Here is a 26,580-nt window from a genome sequence, read left to right as displayed (position 1 = left end):
TGAAACTACTTGGCCAAATTAATCCAAACTTGGCCACAATCATCTTTGGGGTATCTAGTTTAAAAAATGTGTGGCGTGACCTGGTCAACCAACCAAGATGGCCGCCACCGCTAAAAATAGAACATAGGGGTAAAATGCAGTTTTTGGCTTATAACTCAAAAACCAAAGCATTTTGAGGAAATCTGACATGGGATAAAAATGTTTATCAGGTCAAGAACTATCTGCCCTGAAATTTTCAGATGAATCGGTCAATCGGTTGTTGGGTTGCTGCCCCTGAATTGGTAAGTTTGAGGAAATTTTGCTGTTTTTGGTTATTATCTTGAATATTATTATAGATAGAGATAAATTGTAAACAGCAATAATGTTCAGCAAAGTAAGATCTACAAATAAGTCAAATGACCAAAATGGTCAGTTGACCCCTTTAGGAGTTATTGCCCTTTATAGTCAATCTTTAACCATTTTTCATAAATCTAAGTAATCTTTTACAAAATCTCCACTGAAACTACTAGGCCACAATCATCTTTGGGGTATCTTGTTTGAAAAATGTGTCCGATGACCTGGCCATTCAACCAAGATGGCCGCCACGGCTAAAAATAGAACATAGGGGTAAAATGCAGTTTTTTGCTTATAACTATGAAACCAAAGCATCTAGAGCAAATCTGACAAGAAGGTAAATTGTTAATCAAGTCAATATCTATCTGCCCTGAATTTTTCAGATGAATTGGACAACTGGTTGTTGGGTTGCTGCCCTCCAATTGGTAATTTTTAAAGAAATTTTGCCGTTTTTGGTTATCTTGAATACTATTATAGATAGCGATAAACTGTAAACAGCAATAATGTTCAGCAAAGTAAGATCTACAAATAAGTCAACATGACCTAAATGGTCAATTGACCCCTTAAGGAGTTATTACCCTTTATAGTCAATTTTTAACAATTTTCATTAATTTGGTAAATTTATGTAAATTTTTACCAAATATAGTTCTCTGTTACTAATGGGCAAAGTTCATGATAGATATAATTGTAAGAAGCAAAATCGTTCAGTAAAGTAAGAACTTCAAACACATCACCATCACCAAAATACAATTTTGTCATGAATCCATTTGTGTCCTTTGTTTAATATGCACATAGGCCAAGGTGAGCGACACAGGCTCTTTAGAGCCTCTAGTTTTTTTATATAAATCTATTGTTCTTGTTGTTTCTTCTGAGCGCTTCTTGTCTCTAAAAATTCTTCTTGTCTCTAATTAGTGAGACCGCGGAAATACAGTTCCTCACTGTTTGGTTTTCGGTTTATAAATAAATCTTCTCCTCCGAAATGTTTAACAAAAGGAGAACTTCAACTAATCATTTAAAGTAAAAATTGACATGAATTGATCTTGCTCCACTGATGAAATTTGGCGAAATATTTTCACGTAAAATTCAAAATGAAATATATCAACAATAAGCCCATGACTTTTTGTGTGTAATAGGTTCGTATACGTCTCAAAGACAAAAGTTAAATTTCAGAGTTTGCTGTCGTGTATTTTATAGTGGATTCGCCAATCTGGTTGTTATTTATAGTCACCGTTAGCTGCGGAATCGTAGCTCTTTAGGTCCTTTTGTAATTTTTTGACTATTTGCGGGTCCGCAAATAGTCAAAAAATTACAAAAGGACCTAAAGAGCTACGATTCCGCAGCTAAGTCACCGTCAGCTGAAATTCGTATGGTTAGGGCTAAACTAGTCCAAGATTACTCTGACCACCAATGGCTGTTTTGCCAGACAACCTGGGGACATAGGACGTCAGAGCTCATCTTATATCAAAAAGTGGATATTTTGCCATCCAAAATAGATGCACTGCTTTGTCGCTTCTGTTCTGGTGCCAACAGCCTTGGAATTATATAAATCGAGTATCAATTTGTTCATTTTTCATTTATCTCTTCATTTATGTAAGCTTCGCCTGCCTGCCACCCTTTATTTTTCCATATTAAATTCAGACATTTTTACTTTTCAAAAGGACGTCAAGTTACCAGAGATTTCGTGACCTCGAGACTCAAATATGAAACTACTTTTTTTTCACCTCCTTGATAGGAGATCAATGTTTGACATTTAGTAACCAACCACAATTTTCCGCTTCCTTTACAGGAGATTGGTATTAAGCATTTAGTGCCAACCATGTAAGGCATAAAAGTGTCCTATGAAAAAGTGTCCACCCGGACAGATTTTCATAGAATTTTGGTATTTAATAATGTCCATTGCCATGAAATATTGTCTCCCAAGTGGACAGATTTTTACTGCAAAAGTAATGAAATACATTTGTCATGTTTGTAGTGTCAACCCACAGGACAAGTTTTCATAGTAGTTGCTATCAAATTGTGTCCTCCAAGGAAAGTAATACAAAGGTCACTTAAAAGTTTTATTATACTTGAATTTTAATAAAATCTGAAAGATTGATTACACATTGATTAATATACAAATTAATGTAAACAAACAAATAATGGATGGAAGTGAATATATAGAGACACTTAACATGTTTAAGGTCTAAGAAATACCCAACTAACATGACTAATGTTAATGACAATGAAAGAAGATCAATAAGAAGGAAGTGTGTACATTAAACAATGTTGAAGTATATAATAAAATGTGAAGAACTTTACCATATTTATTATTAGAAGGCAAAGAAAAATAGAATTTTGGTATTAATTTATGTCCATTGCTATGAAATATTGTACTTTAAGTGGACAGCATTTTACAGCAACAGTTATGAAATATGGTCCACCTACACAGGGCAATTTTTTCGTGGTAATAGTTTATAAATTGTGTCCTGCAAGGAAATTAATACTGAACAGCATCTGTAACTTATTTGAATTTAAATCATAATACATGTATATATATATTAAAAAATATAAATAAGAAGATTAGGATGGTATATACATGATATATGAGTGCCAATGACAGTCAGAGATATAACTCTATAGGGTTATTACAGAAAATAACTTGCGTGTGTTATTACAGATATTTTCATGAGTTGTCTACTCTTTATTCCTACATTTTCTAAATCTGTAATAACATATGCTTGTTATTGGTAAAATTATTTCATTTATAATGGGCTCTAGGGAACTCTTGAGACTTTGCGCAGAAACTAATTGCATAGCCTTGATAAATAATTTTTTTATTAAATTAATACATTTTTGATTGACCATGGTAAATCAATGAGTCCAGGCTATTAAGGGATAAACTTAGCTGTGATAACAAGGCTAAGTTATTAAAGAAATGTAACTTATTATATAATGCACTTGGGAATTACTGAGAAACTTGCGCAGAACCTCATCACATGCTCTGATCATTATTTCTTACAATAAATTTAAATACATTGTAATTAAGCATGATGAATGTCTGAGCAAATGCTTTGAAGTGATATTGAAAAGCTGTGATAACACCGTTTAGTTATTACAGGCATATTTTTCTGTAATAACATATCTATGTGTTCTATGCAAAATTGACAAAATGAACTGTTATATCTTTAACTAGTAAAATATACATATAGACAAAAGTAATGTCAATAGAACTTGTATACATTTTAACTAAACTAATGATGTATATTGTCCCTTGGAAACATGTAACATATGTATGTTATCACAGTTCTTTGATTTTTTAGTCCACAATAACAAATGTATGTTATTTTCCTGTAATAACCCTATAGAGTTATATCCCTGACTGAATGAGACAACTCTCCGTATTAAAGTTCGCAATTATAGGTTAAAATACTTCCAGTAATAACAAGGCAATGCATATCATTTAATTCTTAAATCATTTCAGAACATGTTCTGTTGGACATAATGTCCTGTGAAGAAATGTCCACCTGGACAGAATTATAGTATTAAATTATGTCCATGTTCATCATGTTCATGGACACTTTTTCATACCCGAGGACATATGTTCATAGGAAATTGTGTCCAGGACACATTTAAATGAGTAAATATTGTCCGATGGACATTATTTCATGGGGGACATTATTAAATCCTACATGATAACAATCTGAAGCTCTCGGACATTTAGATCACTTGCATCGTAAATGAACGAGGTGTTCGATTAGGGTCATTTGCATAAATCATCACTTTTTTCTTGTGGTCACAAGATAATCTTGACATCCTTTTGAAAATAAATGAGGTGAAAAAATGCAAAATATTTGCATATTTGAGTCTTGAGGTCGCGAAATCTCTTGTAAGTTGATGTCCTTTTGAAAATAAAAGTAAAAATGTCTGAATCGATGGGTCACTGTTAAAACTGTTTAAATATGAAAAAATAAAGGGTGGCAGGTAGGTGAAGCTTACAAATGAAAATTAACAAATTGATACTCGATTTATTTAATTCCAAGGCCATTAGATGGCACCAGAAGCTACAAAGCAGCTTATCTAATTTGGATGGGCAAATATCAACTTTTTGATATAGGACGAGCACTGACGTCCCAGGGCCCCAGCTTGTCTGGCAAAACAGCCATTGGCGGTCAGAGTAATCTTGGACTAGTTTAACCCTAACCCTGTTTATATGAAACTCTACATAATCATAGATCATATGTACATGTAAATTATAAAAACTGGGCTCAATCGATACTACATGTAGGTTCTTTATTGAATGCTTCATTGAAGTTGTAAAACTCAGATAAAAAAAAGTTGATGCCATCAAAATGGACAAGTTTCAGTTCCAAGTTCTAACCACCTTCATTCTGGTCGACCCCTTCTTCTGGACTTGCCTATTGTATTTATTGCTAATAAACTCTCAATCTGAAATGTTTGCCACTTGACAAAAAGTTAAAAAAAAAATTTAGTATTTTTTTCTTTCTTTAACTTTATATAAACATGATAAATAAGGCCTTTAGTTTTCTTGTTTGAATTGTTTTACATTGTCATTTCGAGGCCTTTTATATCTGACTATGCGGTATGGGCTTTGCTCATTGTCGAAAGCCACACAGGGACCTATAGTTGTTGATTGCTGTATCATTTTAGTCTTTTGTGCAATCATACCACATCTTCTTTTTTTATATTATCTGGTTTAGCTTCATATGCAGTGTTCTCCCCAGATATTTCATTTAGCATCCTGGTGAACAGGGGAAATTGAAATACCATCTTGTTTCTAAAAATTATAGTATCACAGTCATAACCAGCCAGAGCTCAGACATAAACAAGTTGAGTTTTGTTTTTGACTTACATAAGTAAAAAAATGTATTTATTATAAAAATGTACTTTCATTTTCAGACTTATTTAAGTCAGAAAATGACAGACTTGTTTAGGTCTATTTATGTTTATGAAAAGACTTAATATTAATTGGTGGCCAAAGTGCACCACCTATGACATCCTAAACCTGTCTGAGAGTTCTCAAGGACCTGAGCTATCTATATTTAATTATCTAATTGAACATTTTTACTTAACATAGATTATTTTCCTCATTTTGTGTGATTACAGATGGTTGCATTGTAAAGTAAATAAACATTATCTGTGATTTTTTAGGCTCTCATGCATATTTTTCCTTTGAAGACAAAGCATTGTCTTTCACTGTTGTCATAATTTCTTGAGATGCATGACCTTTTTATAAATATGCATGGGTCTTGAAGTTGACCAATTTTGGTAACTTATTGACTTGTAGGAGTCAATATTTGCAACTCTTCAATTTAGGTCAAATATTTCTTGCTAACACTAATTGACTTATTCAATTCTAAAGTCATGAAAGTCTTCATTTATACACTCCTCCATTGTGACTTGGAGATCGAAAATGCCGACCCAAGCTAAATACACTCGACCCAAGCTAAATACACTCGCTGACACATTCATCAAAAGTATGACAAAAAGATACATTGTCCTAATTATATTACTTAGTTATTAATAGTTATCAAAAGTACCAGGATTATAATTTTATACGCCAGACGCGCGTTTCGTCTACATAAGACTCATCAGTGACGCTCAGATCAAAATAGTTAAAAAGCCAAAATTTCACCAAAACGGATAATTTTGGAAAAAGACGTCAGGGCAGAAGGGCGCTGATGAAGGCACACAGACTATAAAGGCATGGCGTCTAGAATTTCGACAAAATTAGGGCAGGGCGCCAAATTTTTTTCCCAAAAAGGGCAGGGCGTCGAGTAATCGCGGCAGGGCGCCATTACACTCCAAAACCACCTGTAGGAAACACTACCATAATGTGTCTTATTTTAAAGGCAGACAAATCTTGAAACCTTCTAATTTAGACCTCTATGAGTCAAAAGCAGATTTAGACTTATTTATGTCTGAGCTCTGACTGATAACATAATCTTTAAGAAAAACCACTTCAGATAGCATCACATTATCATGATGCTAAAAGGCCCTGGGGAGAACACTGATATGTTGAGGAGTATTCATTTGACCTGTTCCTGCGATATTAATACTAGTAGTGGTTTCCGTGTCTGTTTAGATCTGAATATCTTTTATAGCAAAATAGAAAACATATCTTTTGATTTTATACCATACTCCAAAATCTTTATGATCTCATCTATTTTCATTGCAAGGAAATTATTGAAATAAGGTCTTGATAAAACTATTATATTGCTATATTCCCCAGAGAATGTGTGGTAGTACTTTGGTATCAGGTCGTTGGCGTCGTCGTCGTCAGCGTAGTCCGAAGACGGATGGTTTCCGGATAATAACTTTAGTATAAGTAAACAGAAATCAATAAAATTTTAAGACAATGTTTATAACCACAAAAGAAAGCTTGGGATTGATTTTGGGGGTTATGGTCCCTAAGGTTTAGGAATTAGGGGCCCAAACGGCCCAAAAATAGCATTTATCTAGTGTCAGAACAATAAGTATTAAAGATGATAAGTTGTGTATAAGTATTTCAATTGTTCTGAAATTGTACCACAATGTTGAATACCATAAGTAGAAGGTTGATATATATTTAAAGGGTTATGGGACAAACAGTTTAGGAATAAAGGGCCAAAAACAAACATTTTTGTAGTTTCAAGTCAATAAATTGGAGTTATCTTTGTTTGTCCAGAATGGTTGTTGAATCACCTAAAACCAATGCTTTATATAATCTTCTTTGAAAATTGGAGTTATCTTTCTTTTACCAGAATAGAAGTTGAATAAACTTAAACCAATGCTACAATATACAATGCAATTTTCACTTTACTACCAACTGATAAATTAAAGCAATCTTTACCATTCAGTGATAACAAGCACTTTGATTACCATTCTAGGGTTATGCCCCTTTACAAGTGGAAAAATTGAAGAATTTTTTAGTTTCTGTTTGTCTCAACTAACACGACTAAATTTAATGAAATGTGTATAATGCTTATTACCTCTAAACTCAGTTTAAGTTCAATTTTTGGCAGCTTCAATTTTACAGTTCTTGAGTTATGTCCCTTTATAACATTATATGCTAGAGGGGCATCATTCATCTTTGTCCTTTTGGACACATTCCCCATTTATTTTTTTAGAAGTTACTATTAATTAATATTAATTTTAACCATGACTGTATGAAATTTTATATTTTAAGATGTAATTAAATGAGTAGTTATTGTTGCAAACTCCATTAGAAATTTGAATTGAGATCATTTTTGGAGATTTCAGAATTTAAAAAGAAAATTTCTTCAAATATTTCTTCTTTGAGAGCCAGAGAGGATTACTATTCAGCAGCATAGTAAATTGCTCAAAAGCTAAAAAAAAAAATTAAGTTCATTAGACCACATTCATTCTTTGTCAGAAACCTATGCTGTGTCAACTATTTAATCACAATCCAAATTCAGAGCTGTATCCAGCTTAAAAGTTGTGTCCATACTTGCCCCAACCGTTCAGGTTTGACCTCTGCGGTCATATAAAGCTGTGCCCTGCAGAGCATCTGGTTTTAAGTTGCTGTGAGAGTAACTAACTTATATTATCATATTTATTCCAGGTTTATAGAATGTCATTCTATCTGCAGTGTAGAGTGTGTAGGAATCCTGTTGTGAAGGAAGATCAGCTTGTAGATAGTTACAAAGCAGGATTCAAAGGTTAGATTATTTTTAAGACGTGGCGGTTTTAAGAGTCTAGATTATAGTCATGATAATTTAAAATGGTATATATCAAATCCAAAAAAAGCTGTCTTGAGTAAGGCAACACAAAAAAAACTTGCTTTTCTGTAAACCTACCCAAAATGTGCCTAAAGCTACCATAAAGATTTTTAAAAAATTTGAACAAGCACTATTCAAGTTCAACTCTTTCCCCTGGTTAAACATTTAGACATAATTGGTTGACAGTAAGCTACAATAATTGATTTCTGGAAAAGAGTTGATACAGTGTAGACGTGAATGCAATGATTTATATAATTCAGTATGTTGTAATTTATATGTTTTAGTATGTGACAATAGCACAGTATGGTATATAAGAGAAGACAGTATGCCTGATTGGGTGTCTGAGGCAGTCATCAAGGTATGGCTTACCTCATGTCAGTTTTGTTGACTTGTTTTGCTGAGAATACTACTATTTTTCTGGCAATGTCAACATATACTTTACCTCCATGTTCACCCAAGATAACAAAATGGAGTAGGTTCAGTCACCGTTCAGTAAGACCCCTTTTTGGCCCCAAAATATAGCAGTTTTACAAAGTTGTGAAAATGTAATCTTTAAGCTATATTTTGGAAAGTAAGATGGTTCTGCTACATAAATATTGGCTGTTTTTGACAATACAATGCACAAATATCGCATACTAGCATCAATAAGTCATGCTAAATTACTGAAATCTTCATAATCATAGCATTTTGGTTAATTTTTAGACGGTTTCCATCTAGAATGAAAGTGGCCGCATTCGTGTTCATTCATAATATTGAAATGTAAGTTGTATTTGATGATAATACAAAACATATATAAAGGTTGAGGCCACTTTCATTTCTGACAAAAAACATCTGAAAAGTGACGTTTTTTGGCATAGGTGATAGATTTCTCATATTTAAGCTTGAATCAGAGCGTTTTTAATGACTAAATCAGTTCAAATCTTTCACATAAACTAATCGAATCAATTAAAATAGACACTTATTACTTAAAGTGTTTAAAAAGTGCCCAAAAACTTTCGTAAGATGAACCTGGAATTTGAGGCCAAAATCGGCCCTTACCGGACCTAGTCCTTTGCAGTGGAAAAGTTCATGATTAAGCAAGTCAGTCTGAGTCACAGTCATCTGTCAGTTGGTAAGAGCTTGACTTGTCAGATCAACAGGAAGCCATAAACATAACAACTGGTAATAAAGTGACAAAAAAAACCAAGAAATATGAAAACTCACAGTGTGAAAGCTAGTTCAAAGCTAATTACAACCAATAAATGAATCATTTTTATTCCAGACAAAACAGTCTGAGAAAAACACCATCTTATACAATGCTTAAATATTTGATCTTGTTTCAACAGGGTTTTTCCTTTATGAACATGTTAAATTGGGAATTTTAACAAAATATGACAATTAAAAACCAATCGTTCCTCTGAACAATTGAAGGTCTTTCCACAAAATAAACCAAGTGATTTGACATGAAAATAGTAAAAAAAAAATGCCATTAACAGCATCAAATGATATAGCTTATATTACACAGATTCAAAAAAATTATGGTTTCTATACAATATTTTTTAAATAAGGGAGATAATTTGTTAAATTGACACTTATTCCAAAAGTATATTGTTTTTTATACTTTTACATTCAAAAAGTATAAAAAAAAAATAGCTACTTCGGGTTTAGAAAGGGTCACTACCCTTTTTTCAAGGGCATATGGCTTCCAACTTAATGCAAAATGTCCCATGGCTTTATCATGCATACATATGAGGTAAAAGCAAAGGTCAAAATCTATAACATCAAATTAACATATGACCTTGAGCTCAATTTCAAGGTCATCAACCAAGGACCTCAAATCAAAAGTCCTTAAGTCTTAATTATATTTAGTTGATGAGTTATATCACCATACACATTTATAAATAAATGAGGGGGTAAACTCTAATTTTATGTTAGTGTTCCATTAAATTTTAATACCATTATCTTTGTGTATCGACATGTAAATCAATATCTTATATCCTGTTTGAAAAGCGGTGAAAATAAGTCTAAATCTAAATGAAGAAATAGAATTATAGTTATCCCGTACCATTGTAAACTCGTACCAACGTCAACTCGTACCACTTTACAAAAACTCGTACCATTGCAAACTCGTACCACTGCTAACTCGTACCAACTTATTTAAATGCATTTAAATGGTGTTTTATGATGTATGTAATTTACTTTCACTCAATACCTCTCAAGTCTGTAAAATGTATATAATTTGAAAGTACAATGACCAATTTGTAGCTAATGTTCCCTGTCTATAAAAATTTGGATAGAAAATACCGTGGCAGATTTGCTTTGTTGTCTCTTATGAAAAGACTTTTTTAAACTTTTACTGATAATTATTGAATTTAATTTTTAATCATTCCAAAGTAATTTTTCATGAATGAAATTCTTACTTTTTAATAGCAAGTTACAATGAAATGTAACCGTTTCCTGTTCCCGAATTTTCCCGCCAAAAAGCACATGGCTTTCAACAATTGTAAACAAAGCATTCAATGTGTGATCATGGATTACAGCATTAATTAATTTAATTTGGATATAGATATTCAACTTAAGGTACAGTTAAAGCATTTTTTTTTCTTTCTTCTGGATTATAACTTCTTTGAAAGATCAGCTTAAAAAATAAAGCTTTTTAGAAAAAAAAATCGGATTTTTGTCTATAAAATCCAGTATAAAATTCAAGTAATTCAACATTAGTTTTATTAAGTTTACAAAAAATATTCTTAATATTTTATATATTTTTGATGGTACGAGTTTGCAGTGGTACGACTTTCCTGTGTTACGAGTTAACTTTTTTGGTACGAGTTAACATGGTACGAGTGTCCGTTGGTACGAGTTAACTTGCTTCCAAGAAATAACCTTGACCTTTGACATTGACCCTATTTTCTTTTTTATGGACCAAGGATCTCTAATCAAAAGACACTAGGTCTCTATCACTTTAAGGTTTACAAGCTTCAACTACATTTTTCTTATTAAAGGGAAACTTTGCGAAAAAATAAAAAAATGATATTATGTCCATTCTGTATAAAAATGCTCAAATTCATAGATATTAAAGTTTTATTTTGCTAGATAAGAGATGATCATCGATTCTGGTGTAAAGAATATTATTTATAAAAATATAAATAATACCAAAAAAAAAAAATTTGATGAAATAAAAATATATTAACATATTTTTTCCAAGGGGAAATTGGGGAAAATATAATATATACTCGTGGTCAATAGTGATGGACAGATGGGAACATACCAGAAATATTGATTTAAAAAAATGTACGCACTTGTCAACCATTCGTTTATACGCTTGGATAGAAAGTTAGGGAACTATAGCACAATTTAAAATATATACATGTATTCATTTAACATAAGAAAGAAACATACATTTTGTGCAAATTGGGGTAAAAGTTTTGTAAATAGAATAGTCTACGTATGCCAACAGTATGTAATCATCCAATGTCGATAGACCATTGTATACCAAACGAAGAAGAAGAGAACCAATTTGATTTAAATACAGGTCGATATATAACTTGCTTTGGTTCATCGAAATTATGAACATAGTAAAATCACAGATTTATATATCAATTAGATTGTTCTTGAATAAAGGAAGAAATTTGTCATCATCGCAATTGTTCCGACATGCATGTAATATATACATGATATATGCAACTGTACGTACACTAATAATCCCCAAGGGATGTGAATATTTTCCAGGGAAAACTATTGAGTATCAAAGTTTTAAATCAATTTCAGGATTTATTTTTTTCTTGATTTTCAATGACAGAAATTTAAATAATAAACTGCTTGTCCGCTTTAGGGGTATTCTTGACAGTTTAAACAGACTTATAATTACATTCAAAAATAGGGAAAGATGACATTAAATTCGTTCTGTCTTTTTATTTAAACATCGTTGGTCAAATAGATAAAGTATTATATGTTGTGAGACGAAGACTATTTTAATAAGGACATTCACGATTATGTATAAATTTTGTTGATGTTTTTCACACTTGAAAAGAATATCTGTTCATAATTTTTTGATTCCATTCCAAGAAGATCCTTAAATTTCCTGTCAATTTTTTAAAACATCTTTTTTTCAAATAGCTGAAGTATTCATGCATTGTGAGATTTAAAATATTTTGATGAGAACATTAATTCCTAAATAGGTAAATGAAGATTGCTTTGGATGGACTAAATTATATAATTGCAATTGTTAATGATCTGTTTTAAATATCAAAGGTTGCCGATTCTAATTTAGAATAGTACAATATTTAGTTCATACACTCCTGTTTAGAAGGCTATTTTTATTTATAAATTTATTCAATTAAAATAATTCAGTATTTTATCATTACAAAAGTAATCAGAAGTAATAACTCATTTAAAAGTGAGCTTATGCAAAATATAAAAATATACAACAGCTATCCAGTTATTGTGTGACCTTATTACTCCCGTATATTAATTCTTTGCATTTCTGTGTCTAAAACTATCACTGACTCCCATTTATCATACATAGGAAATGTTGTTCACACTTGAAATGGTGAATTGTGATGCCTAGATTTCACTGAACGAAGATCGAAAGATTAGAATTACATAATGCTAATCTTTTAATTACCTTGAGTTAAACTACGCATTCAACATTCACTAAGTGTCACAAAACAATACACATTTTATTTCCACAGTACAAGTAAGTGAAAATGTTTGCTGGAATGAAGCAAAAAGGTCAGAATACAAACATGTATTTTTGATACACTATCGATCATGTCAGTTTCATATGTTTGTTAAAAGTATTTGTAGAAAAAAAATCATAAAAATGTTTTATTGTATGATTTACTTTTATTTGTACTAAAATTTGTATAAAAAAATCCACAGTCACATAAGTCCTACAATCTAATTTTAAAAGTTGCATGGCTATCACTTATTTTTCTTTGGTTAATAGCTACACCAAAAGTCGTCAATGCACTTTTAATCGCGTTATTAGATGGTTAAGGAACAAGACTAAAATGAGATTAAAATCACTCCTGGCATGCAAAAAGACTTAAAGTACGTCACATAAGTCAGGAAGTTTGAAGAAATAAAATTAATAATTCCCAAATTTCTTCTTTATTAGTTATCATATTTCAAAATAAAACTTGGTGAATATGTTTTTTTATGGTATTATGAACATTATAAGATGAAAAGTGAAAAATTGCGAATTATCCCTTTAAAAATACAAAAGGAGAAATAACTCCCATATGAAGTCTCCGGCTCGCTTTGCGAAACAAAAAAGGATCATCAGGAAAAAGTGGTGGAAGAAGAAAATAATAATAATAATCAGAAGAAAAACAATAGGTCTTTCCACAGAAAATTGGAAAGACCTAAAAATACATTATCAATTTTCAATTAATTAGAGTTGTCTCCCTTTATCCTATCATTTCAATGTATTCTCAGGTACACTATTATGGCTTTTCATTGGTGGTTTGAGGGGGGTCCATGGGTTGGAACCTTCCCTTGTATTTGGACAATAAATGCATTTGAATAGGGATATATAGTTGGAACTCCCAATCTATCCTGGGTTTGGAACCCCCTCTTAAAAATGACTGGAACCACCCTTGTTTTTGTGAGTATATGCATTCCCGTTTGAATGGTTTTACTCTAGTAATTTTTGGGGCCCTTTAAAGCTTGCTGTTTTCGATGTGAGCCAAGGCTCCTAGTTCAGTCAATCTAGCATAAATTTGACCCTAACCCGAAAGTAATTGCAACAGAAGATTTTTAAGTTTTAATCTTTAGCATTATACCCCAAATATACATAGAAAAAAGTCCCATAAAATCTAACTTGAGGAAGAGTAAAAAAAATCACAATTTAAAATTCCTATTGAAATTTGCATTAAAAAGGGAGATAACTCTTGCAAAAAAGGCAGAAATATCAATAAAAATTGATACAAAATTATAACTTTAATGCTTCTATTCTTCAGAATGTATTGATTCTTGATTTTTTAGCAGTCTTTAGAGTATAACAAACAACTCTAAAGGTGTTTTCATATATTTTATCAAGCTATAATCTAGATTTCGTAATTCATTAGTTGACCGTTTATTGAATTTTTCAACATGTCAAGGTAAAGAATCTCAAATTTAATAAAAATGATTAAGCATGTATTCTTTTTTTTGTAGTTTAAAGTTTCTTTAGATAAGTAAGTTGCTAAAAAAATATACAAAATGTAATATGAAGATATAAACAATACCAAATTTTCACATTATTTTTGGTTACAAAGCTTCAAATTTGCAATTTTCTTTAATGAAAAATGCATGAAAAAAATTAAACTACCTAAAACCATGATAACACTTCGGTTTTGAACATTTAATGAGCAGAAGCTTATATAATTTAGTCAAATACAAACTTATAACCCCATCAAAGTATCATACTATATTACATAAATTTCAAGAAAAACAACCAAAAAAGACTCATTTTGCCAGAGTTATCTCCCCTTCCAGTGTTAATTTCTATAGGAAATTAAAAATGCTGATTTTGAGTTTTCCTCAAGTTAGATTTTATGGGACTTTTTTCTGTGTATATAAAGGGCATAATGCTATAGATTAGAACTAAAACATTTTCTGTTGCAATTAGTTTGATGTTAAATCTTAGTTTGACTGGACTATCCGTGTTGAAGGCCATACCTTGACCTATATTGGCTTACTTTTAGAAATTGTTATTTGGATGGAGAGTTGTCTCATTGGCACTCATACCACATCTTCCCATATCTATCAGTGTTTGATTTTGGGTTGCTGCCTCAATGACATTGAAAAATACATGTGAATTAAAGCATACAGCAAGGAATCACTTTCTTCTGCTAGATCATTAAATTTGTTCATTTCAATCTTTCCAATAAGTAGGAGTTGTACTTTTGAATATATATGTGCTTTATAAATAATAAATCCAGATGCAGATCCACTTAAAATTCTCAAAACAAATGAGAGGTGAAAGGTACCAAATGGAAACTTAAACTTATAAACTGACAACACCATGGCAAAAATAGAAAAAATAAACTTATAAACTGACAACACCATGGCAAAAATAGAAAAAATAAACTTATAAACTGACAACACCATGGCAAAAATAGAAAAAATAAACTTATAAACTGACAACACCATGGCAAAAATAGAAAAAATAAACTTATTAACTGACAACACCATGGCAAAAATAGAAAAAATAAACTTATAAACTGACAACACCATGGCAAAAATAGAAAAAATAAACTTATAAACTGACAACACCATGGCAAAAATAGAAAAAATAAACTTATTAACTGACAACACCATGGCAAAAATAGAAAAAATAAACTTATAAACTGACAACACCATGGCAAAAATAGAAAAAATAAACTTATAAACTGACAACACCATGGCAAAAAAAGAAGAAAGTTCAAATGAAATGAAAAACAACAGTATACAAAACACAACATAGAAAACTTAAGACTCAGCAAAACAAACACCACTAAAAACTGGGTGTGATCTCAATACTTTGAAAAGATTAAGCTGTCAAGACATACACAAATCATATTTTGACAATTTGTTTATTTATTGTAGGAATCGTGGCAGAAAGGGAAGTTGTGTTGTCCAAAGTGTAATGGTAAACTGGGATCATTCAACTTTATCAAGATACTTACATGTCAACAATGTGACAATCATCAACTGCCACCTGTTCATATACTTAGAGACAGAGTGGATAAAAAGATTTTAGCAGTCACGTCATGTATTTCTCCAGATAATGCCACTATTGGAAGCCTGCATCAGGTATTAACACCTTCAAGTGAAAGCCTGCATCAGGTATTCACACCTAGAATTTATCCTGATGGAACCAATACATGTAGTAGAACATTGATTGGTATGGATCATCAGCATGTAACTTCTTTGCTGGGTGCTCATGTTGTTAACTCTAATGAACTTCCAGTCAGTCCTAAAATGGTGGCACAACACAAAACAGATTCACCCAATCATGATTGCTATATGATCAATAATAATGATCAATCTGTGATTAATGATGAGGTCATGATTGATCGGGTTGATGAATATGGATCAGATATTGATGATACAAACTCTGATTTTTGCCCAGAAGATTTTATCAAGATTAGGGATGCAGAATGTTTAGATGAACCCACATCTGAGTCAAAAAGAACTATCTTTGATCCGTACAAAGAAATGTCCCAGAATGATCTCAATGGCTTTCAGGCTCCATCAAAAGACCATTGTGTAGATCAAGCAGTGACATTTTCCTGTTTAAGAGTTGCTGAGGAAAATGTTTTAGCGACACATAATGATGAAATGGATGAATGGAATGACAGTAATCTTGAACAAGACAAAAGCAATGAAAAACTTGAGAGAGTTCAGGATTTTGGGCAGACAACTATGGCCATGTCTTTCAAAACCGACTGTGATACTTTTCAAATGCATTCTCTTCCTAGTGGCAATGAACACAAAAGTACTAATGTCACTCATATACAAAGTGATTCTGGTGAAGATTATACTTTCACCAGTAATACACACCATTTACTACAAGATTTCAGTTCAACTGTTCTTACTGAATCTAGTCAAATTATCAATAGGACATATGAAGAAGAAACTAATGGCCTTCAGATGGAACAACAAACAAATGTAATCCTATCTGAACCATTTGATACTTATCAGGAAAACATAACCCATTCAGATTCACGCGGGCTTGATGAGCAACACTTTATAGAAACAAATGCAGAAATTCTTACTGAAGAGTTAGAAAGCCAGGCGCCAAGTAATAGCAGGCTTCAGAGGTCCGTAGATACCATTATAGGTGACCAGTCTGTATTTGAGGAAAGTCGTGCACCAAATGGAGAAGATGAAAGTCTTGTGCCAATTTCATTTGATGAAAATCCTGTGCCAAATTTGTTTGAGGAAAGTCCTGTGGCAAATGAAGATGATGGAGACATAGATGTAGATGTGGATATACCTGTTGATTTTCTGACGTTCTCTGAGAATGCTGAGAGGAGTAGGAGGAGGAGACCAAACAGGAGATCAAGAAGGGAAAACAAGGGTACATACAATAGATATTTAATTTCTCAATAATAACCATAGCAGTATTAGCTCTAATTGTGATTTTTCAAATGTGACACAAGTAGATATGAATGCTTCCCTGCTTACTTGATTACCTTGTCTCAATGTTTAATTTCATTTTTTTAGACACCCATGACCGGAAGAGGTATAGTATAACTAAGTTTGGTTTCGGGTGAATGCTTTAATGGCGACACTAGACTGGCTATAACACCTGCCACCACAAGGATGGCAGATTACCTTCCCGTCCGGCTTGTGACCACCGTCCGAAAGTGAAAATAGTTTTGTTGTATGATTGCCAATGAGACAACTGTTCACAAGAGACCAAAATGACACAGACATTAATGACTATAGGTCATCATACGGCCTTCAATAATGAGCAAAGCCAATACCGCATAGTCAGCTACAAAAGGCCCTGATAAGACAATGTCAAACAAATGAGAAGTGGAACAGCCTTATTTATATAAGTACTAGAACACACCCGTGATCTCACGGGTCCGTGACTGAATTAAAGCATATAACTATGCGCAAGCCTTATTTTAGTATTAGTATTGTCATCTGATAAAGTCATGCCGATTATAAGATACACAGTTTTCTCTGCTTTCAAATCTTTCTGTTTGAACTCGTCGAACTGGAACTTATCAATTATTGGTAATATTTATTATTTGGAAAACAATAGGTTCTGGAATGGAGTCAACAGCATTGTCCTATATTAGTTATAAATAAAGTTGAATTCTTTGTTTCGCTGATTTACGTCATGCCCACTAACAAATTGAAAACTGTACCTAAACGCCTTATTTTTAGTCCAGATTTTTAGTATTCGTATTGTTATCTTAGAAAGTCTTACTGATTAAAATACTACAATAAGTAACAATTTGACAATTTAGTAGAGTCAACCTTGTGATTATGACCCGTATATATAGCAAATTAATCCTGAATACACCGTTTGGTGGTGCACCTGTCAGATGCGGAACGTACAGATAAGGTAATAGGTAACAGGTGAATATACTATTGGTTTCGGTATCAGACTCGACCCGGAACTTCTTAATTATTGGCAATATTAATTACGTAGAAAACAAAAGGGCCTGGAGTGGTGTAATTTTTAATCTACACCTTTGTACTATATTAGTTATATTTAAAGTTGAATTCTGTGATTCATCGTTTTTACGTGATGACGGCTGACAAATTGGACATCGTAATTTTAGTTTAATAGATGTTTGATTCATTTTAGGAAAAAGAAAAGAGAAAAAAGAACTGCCAAAGACTGAAAATGTGGTATGTAGTTTTAATATTACATTTTTATCTAATAGGCCAATATTATTTACAGTTGATGCCCAAAATCATGAAAATTCCACTAAAATCCTATTTCTAGGTATTAAAAGTCATTAATACAACAAACCAACCTCACAAAAGATCAACAAAAATCTATAGTCTTTAATCATACTTTTGCTATTTGATGATCACAATCATTGAAACATTGAAACATTTTATTTCACTAAAGGCCTCACATGAGGCATGATAGTATAACAATATAACGAATTATGCATGAACAAACATATTTACCAATGCATAAATAAATGGGCAATCACAAAGTTAGCAGTTTACTCTGTATAGGGGTTATTGCCCTTAGATCATGATAATTGTTACCAAATTTCAAAATTTGGACAAAATCTATAGTAGAAAGAAACTAAACATTAAAAATGATTAGAAAAATAAAGAATATTAGTCTAGACTGTAATGATGGAGACACTTATCAAAGGTACCAGGATTATAACTTAGTACGCCAGACGAGCGTTTCGTCTAAACGAAATCGACTTATCAGTGAAGCTCAGATCAAAATAGTTATTAGACCGTTGGTTTTCCCGTTTGAATGGTTTTACACTAGTAATTTTGGGGCCCTTTATAGCTTGTTGTTCGGTGTGAGCCAAGGCTCCGTGTTGAAGGCCGTACATTAACCTATAATGGTTTAATTTTTGAATTGTTATTTGGATGGAGAGTTGTCTCATTGGCACTCACACCACATCTTCCTATATCTATATAAAGCCAAACAAGTACAAAGTTGAAGAGCATAGGCCATTGTTGAAGATGCTCTTATACTCAGATTATCAACACTTACTAAGTCTTTATATTTTATGTTATAGTATTTCAGTATGTGTATGAAACCTGGGTTGAGTTCAATATTGTAGCAGCTAGGTAGCGGCTATGTAGCTGCTATCAATATCTATATAATAACTAGTCTATAGCTACACGTTCAATAGTCAAAATCTACGTAGCACTACGTAGCAGCTACGATATTGAATGCGGCCCTGGTTGATTAAAATTGAGAATGGAAATGGGGAATATGTCAAAGAGACAACAACCCAACCATAGAAAAAACAACAGCAGAAGGTCACCAACAGGTCTTCAATGTAGCGTGAAATTCCCGCACCAAGAGGCGTCCTTCAGCTGGCCCCTAAACAAATATATACTAGTTCAGTGATAATGAATGCCATTCTAATTTCCAAATTGTACACAAGAAACTAAAATAAAATAATACAAGACTAACAAAGGCCAGAGGCTCGACCTGACTTGGGACAGGCGCAAAAAAAGCTGTGGGGTTAAACATGTTTGTGAGATCTCAACCTTCCAAGAATTTATCTACAAGTAAGTCACATTGCTGGAATTGTCAGTCTACTCCTTACAGGACTAACAATGTCTTTATATTTCATGTTGTAGTATGAAACCTGGTTTGTTGATTTCCCAGATGAACATTTATGTCCCGTCTGCTTTGACTTGTTTTGTGAACCCCATGCCTGCTCTCCATGTGACCATGTGATGTGTGAAGCATGTCTGAGACGTGTTGGTCACAAGAACGTTTACAATACTCCATGTCCAATGTGTAGACAGCTGATTGTACAGTGTATCAAGAAAATAGGTTTGTTATTACAATATTGGGATAATATTTAAATTCCTTTGTTCAGATTTCAGAATTTAATGAATTCTGGGAAATCTTTTCAAAAGTCTACAATAAAACATTGTGATTGGCTTACAACTTCATAAACAATGTGAATTCAACCAATGACTTGACATTATTTTCATAACAATAAAATTACCCACAATCCTTTAGATTCAGAAACAGTTTATTGCAATTTATTTTTACAAACTGTTTATATATTATGTGATATAACTTGGATGTAAAGCAGATTAATCAAACTTTCATCTTGAAATAAATCATCAAAATTATAATATCTCAAAAATTAATTGATTGAAAGTGTTTCCAAAGGGAGAAATGTTTCACAAAAAATTAAAATCATGAAAGAATTTTACATTGCATATCAAGAAATATGTATTTTTTTAATCAGATAGAAGTATGGTGTGCATGAATAAAAGTAATATGAAGATTATTCATAATTTTATAAAAAAAAATCACCAAATTGTGTCTTGCTTTTTTTTAAAAAGTCTGTCATTCCAGTTTGAAAATAAGCCTGAAAGGCTATAAATTTGGCTTGTTTTAGTGGATATGTTTAACCCTTTAGAAAGGATAGCTGGAGCCTGCTTCTGGGAGCTAGATTTTCTATTTGTGTATTGAAGACCTGTTGGTGACCTTGGGCTGTTATCTGCATTTTGGTTGAGTTGTTATCTCTTTTGACACATTCTCCATTTTCATTGTCAATTCTATTACAATATTTTCTCCATTGATTGATATACCATGTTGTTTTATTACAGAACTGGTTAAAACTTTGAAGGATTTTTACCCTGAAGAGTACCGAGCCAGACTACGGGAACAGAGAAAGTATCTAAATGACAGGTTTAGTCCACTACCTCATAGGAGAACAGCATTAGCCCAGAGTCAAGAGGACATCAGAAACAGGATTCTAGGACAAAGAAACAATCTACAACCTCACAGAGCCAAAATATATCTAGCTGGTTTTGTCCTCCTTATAATGATAGTACCAGTGATGTCATTGGGAAAAGCTGTTGTTAACTCTGCCATAGGTTTGGTGCAAGATATCTGGACATGGTTATGAAATGGCATCTTTTATTCAGAAATCATGCATTGTATATCAATTTTTCATGGAATTTGTGGTTGCAGGTCAACCAAGAAATTAAATGTTCAAAGAATAACAAATTTGCCATAAAGATTATATTATGTAGATTTTGGCAAAACCAGGAAATTGATGTTTTCCTACCGGTTATTCCACAAAAATAGAAGAAGTCACAGTATACTGTAAATTCAGAAATTATTGCTTCCATTTATTATTGCTATTTATGAAGATTAGAGAAAAATGCTAGATAAGTTATTTGGATTTCTGCTAATCTGCATACATAATATACAGATATATGTAACCAATATCAGAATCTGAGTTCTTCCAATTGTGGTACACACAGAGTGACATTAATGGCAAAAAAACAAACTTGTAATAATTTCTGAACTTACAGTATACGACTATTATTGTGATATTGTTATATGCAGTATGTGAAGTGTGTTTGTTATATATGCAGTGTTTTAAGCAATGAGGCTTTTCATTTGAAGTCAAACAGTATGTACGTTGAGGGTGTTTTGCATAATTATTTTTGGTCACAAGCTGAACATATTTTCGTTAGAAATCAGGTTTAAGTTTATTCTTTCTTATGATTGAATTACACATATTTTTGCTGGTAGCCCCTGGATTTGATACATTAGTCATAATTTCTAGTCAAAATGTTTAACTTTGCGTATAAATTTATATCAGGCATTACGGTACATGTTTTATTTAAACATCTTCCCCTTCAGTTTTCAACTCAGATTACATAAACTTCACAGCAAGATTGCACATTAAATGAAGTATGTATGCTCATGTTTTAATGATTTGTTATATGATTTTTTATCTCACTTTTTCCAGGCTTTGGAACTTAATCATTTTACAGTATGATTTATGTTCTTCATCTATAATATATATAATAAAGATATTCTTTGTCCCCCTCATGTAAAGGCATCTTCATTGTTTAGGAGACTTGCAGGTACAAAAAATTCAGTAAATATTTTAACATTTTTTTTTCATTACAAATTTTATTTATTACACTAATAGTTGTAACTTTATGATAAAGAACAAAACTAAACCTAAACTAGAGGCTCTAAAGAGCCTGTGTCGCTCACCTTGGTCTATGTGCATATTAAACAAAGGACACAAATGGATTCAATTGTATTTTGGTGATGGTGATGTGTTTGAAGTTCTTACTTTACTGAACGTTCTTGCTTCTTACAATTATATCTATAATGAACCTTGCCCATTAGTAACAGAGAAAAATATTTGGTAAAAATTTACATAAATTTACCGAGTTAATGAAAATTGTTAAAAATTGACTATAAAGGGCAATAACTCCTTAAGGGGTCAATTGACCATTTAGGTCATGTTGACTTATTTGTAGATCTTACTTTGCTGAACATTATTGCTGTTTACAGTTTATTTCTATCTATAATAGTATTCAAGATAATAACCAAAAACGGCAAAATTTCTTTAAAAATTACCAATTGGAGGGCAGCAAGCCAACAACCGATTGTCCAATTCATCTAAAAATTTCAGGGCAGATAGATATTGACCTGATAAACATTTTTATCCCATGTCAAATTTCCTCAAAATGCTTTGGTTTTTGAGTTATAAGCCAAAAACTGCATTTTACCCCTATGTTCTATTTTTAGCCGTGGCGGCCATCTTGGTTGGTTGACCGGGTCACGCCACACATTTTTTAAACTAGATACCCCAAAGATGATTGTGGCCAAGTTTGGATTAATTTGGCCCAGTAGTTTCAGAGGAGAAGATTTTTGTAAAAGATTACTTAGATTTATGAAAAATGGTTAAAAATTGACTATAAAGGGCAATAACTCCTAAAGGGGTCAACTGACCATTTCGGTCATGTTGACTTATTTGTAAATCTAACTTTGCTGAACATTATCACTGTTTACAGTTTATCTCTATCTATAATAATATTCAAAATAATAACCAAAAACAGCAAAATTTCCTCAAAATTACCAATTCAGGGGCAGCAACCCAACAATAGGTTAACCGATTCATCTGAAAATTTCAGGGCAGATAGATCTTGACCTGATAAACATTTTTACCCCATGTCAGATTTCCTCTGAATGCTTTGGTTTTTGAGTTATAAGCCAAAAACTGCATTTTACCCCTATGTTCTATTTTTAGCCGTGGCGGCCATCTTGGTTGGATGACCGGTTCACGCCACACATTTTTTAAACTAGATACCCCAATGATGATTGTGGCCAAGTGTGGTTTGATTTGGCCCAGTAGTTTCAGAGGAGAAGATTTTTGTAAAAGTTAACGACGACGACGGACGACGGACGCCAAGTGATGAGAAAAGCTCACTTGGCCCTTCGGGCCAGGTGAGCTAAAAAATCAATTTGTTTTGGCCCCAGATGACTTTTAAATGTTAATATCATTGAAAAAGCTCCAAATTTATATCTACCTTTGGTGAAAAAATGCCATTTTTTTGCATTAAATTTTAATGGAATTGAAATATCTTTTTAATTCATCGTTGACCTATATCTTTTATTATTATTTTCAAACAATCTTTACTTAAACAAAACTATTATTAAATTTAAGCAATTTCTGTAATTTAGTTCTTTATTTTATTTAAATGTCACCTTTTTTCTCCCATTAGTTCAACAGAAAAAAATTACATAAACAAAAATGCAAGTTTCTTTTGAAGGCAGATTGTGTGTGAGCTTAAATTAAAGGTGATCCCATATTTTAATTTTATTTTCTATTAGGTATAGGCAAAAGTTTCTTTATCATGTTTATAGAAAATAATAGCAAAATCCTATGTTAGAAAGAAAAAAAAAGATTTTTACCTGCAAGCCCCCTTAACATTATACATTGATAAGTCATAATATTTTAATCTGGTCATTTGGTTGGGTTCCATATTTTATACGACAGCAAACATTTTTTAGTGTTCATATTATACTATGATGTCTGCGTAGTGTCTATTTTTGTCCCAACTGTTCAGGGTTGGACCTCTGCAGTCTTATACAGCTGTGCTCAGCATAGCAGTTTCTTATATACAATAAACAAAACTTTTATAAATGTATGAAAATTGTTTAAATTGAAAAGTGCTTATTTTATTATTTAAAATATAATTAAGTATGTGTATAACCACAAGCTGATATTAACATATGTTCATTTTCATCTGTGATCATGTTCTAACTTTTATGGTTGAAGAGGGTTGAAAAATAAACTTTTCATAAAAAAAATCTAAATTTGAAAAGTGATTATTGTGAAATAAATAAATTTGGTGTTTTTACTGTCTTCTGATTGGTTAAAATTATTAGTTTTATTTTCAATGTTGTCAATTTTGATGGCGACACGCCCACTCTGACGTTGAGTATTCATACGCCAACATGTGTGTACGTTGTTATTGTTTATATAAATAATATAAAAAGGTCTTTGAACCTTATTTTTGATAGAGATTTATTTATAATGAATGGCAATAATTTATTTTGATTTTATTGAACCATAAAACTAATTTTTGACTCTTCACATTTTACATAATCTGCTTCGCGGATTATTCAATGTGAAGAGTCAAAAATTAGTTTTATGGTTCAATAAAATCAAAAAAAATGATAGCCATTTATTAAATAATTTCTTTTTTCATACAAACATTTACAACTACATTTTTCATAGATTTATTTATTTTTGTAATATTTCTGACCCTTTAATACTAATTTGTGTTAAAAAAAACACATAAAATTACTCCACTATCTATAGTGCTGTAAATTTTATGCATTTTAAGACGAATTTTGAAAAAAAGTTTGTCACAATTCTATGAAAGACTTCCTCAATGAGACCAAAGTTAACCTGTATTTTTTTTTTTTAAACACATAAATGATATTATGATATGAGTATATAATTTGACTAAAACAGGAAATTATTCACAATTTTGTAACCTGGTCTTATCAGTAAGTAGCTTTGTCAAGGTGTACTTCCTGTTGAAGTGAATGTTGTTAGACAATAGGATATGTTCTAGTCAATATATATATATATATGATATACCAACCGACTGATTTAGATAATACTATGCAATATAAAAAAAAATAATTTAAGAAGGATTTAAGAATAAATTGTAGTTACAGTACAGTCACTTTAAATATAAAATAATGGAGTTATCTATCTTTGTATAGGATGATTCACATTTAAGCTAGTTTCAGCTATTAGGTTACAAGAGCGCAATTATTTGTTTACATTTTACCGGCAAGTTTGTTTACCCCATGATCGTACTCAGAATAGCTCCTTTACATATCGTTTTTCCCTCTTTTGTGTAGTCTTTGAGAAAAAAAAATACGGAACACTAGTGGTAGTTATTGTGGTACCCTATGGAAAATGCATTATGAATAATTGCGCTCTAGTGAACAATTATTGGTTTTACTGTAAGATAATGGAGTTATCTATCTTTGTATAGGATGATTAACATTTTTAAGATAGTTTCAGCTATTATTGGTTTTACTGTAAGATGATGGAGTTATCTACCTGTGTAGAGGAAGGTAGTTTCAGCTATTATTGGTTTTACTGTTATTGTTAAGTTTTATTGTTATCGCTAAGCTTATTTTAATGAACCAGGATATTATAGGTTGAAATTTTATTTATTAATAAATATGAAATAAAAGAATATGAAATTTCAAAATGTTATGTTTACTGCCCATTATAACACAAGAAAATGTAGACTACTGTTGGTGTTTTTTTTGTGAACTAACAATTCAGGTTTTGAACAAAACCAGGATCACATATCTACAAAAGTATGATTATTTTTTAATCATTTAAAAATGGTACCAAAAAAAAGGCACACCACACTAACAACATACAAGAGTGTACATGATGAAATGAAGGCCTTCTTTACTAATCGTTGATATTATGTTGATGTTGTTATTACAACTGTCACACAAACTAAACATTGACCAATGAACCAAGAAAATGAGGTCAAGGTCAGATGAACCATGCCAAGCAGGCATGTACAGCTAAACATTCTTCCATACAACATATGTAGTTGACCTTTTGCTTATAGTTTGAGAGAAAAAGACCAAAACACATAAACTTAACACTTAGCAATGAACCGTGAAAATGAGGTCAAGGTCAAATGAAACCTGTGCGATTGACATACATATCATGAAATATTTCAATACACCAAATACAGTTGACCTTTTGTATATAATATAAGAAAAAAAAGACCAAAACTCAAAAACTTAACTTCGACTATTGAACTATGAAAATGAGGTCAAGGTCAGATGACACCTGCCAGCTAGACATGTACACTTTACAATCATTCCATACACCAAAGATGGTAGACCTATTGCATACAGTATAAGAAAAACAGACCAAACACAAAAACTTAACTATAACCAATAAACCATGAAAATAAGGTCAAGGTCAAATGACATCTGCCAGTTGGACATGTACGACTTACAGGTGGCACAGTAGTATTTTCATTCCAGAATTAAGGTTGCTCTTTTGTGTACTCT

General features: G+C 31.9%; 1 protein-coding gene across 1 annotated transcript; it reads left to right on the top strand.

Annotated features, from left to right (window-relative positions):
• The first annotated feature begins 1,377 nt into the window (after window positions 1–1,377).
• LOC134718938 (uncharacterized) lies at window positions 1,378–21,336 on the top strand. Its single transcript, XM_063581797.1, has 7 exons — window positions 1,378–1,466; window positions 7,895–7,991; window positions 8,336–8,409; window positions 15,603–17,079; window positions 18,328–18,371; window positions 19,812–20,010; window positions 20,802–21,336. Exons 2-7 carry the CDS (start codon window positions 7,904–7,906, stop codon window positions 21,101–21,103), a joined length of 2,184 nt encoding a protein of 727 aa, XP_063437867.1. The 5' UTR covers window positions 1,378–1,466; window positions 7,895–7,903; the 3' UTR covers window positions 21,104–21,336.
• The last annotated feature ends 5,244 nt before the right edge of the window (window positions 21,337–26,580 follow it).

The sequence above is a fragment of the Mytilus trossulus genome, chromosome 5 (genome assembly GCF_036588685.1).
Source record: "Mytilus trossulus isolate FHL-02 chromosome 5, PNRI_Mtr1.1.1.hap1, whole genome shotgun sequence".
Classification (NCBI taxonomy): domain Eukaryota; kingdom Metazoa; phylum Mollusca; class Bivalvia; order Mytilida; family Mytilidae; genus Mytilus; species Mytilus trossulus.
The sequence above is the reverse complement of the archived record's forward strand: the minus strand, read 5'-3'. Positions and strand labels throughout refer to the sequence as shown.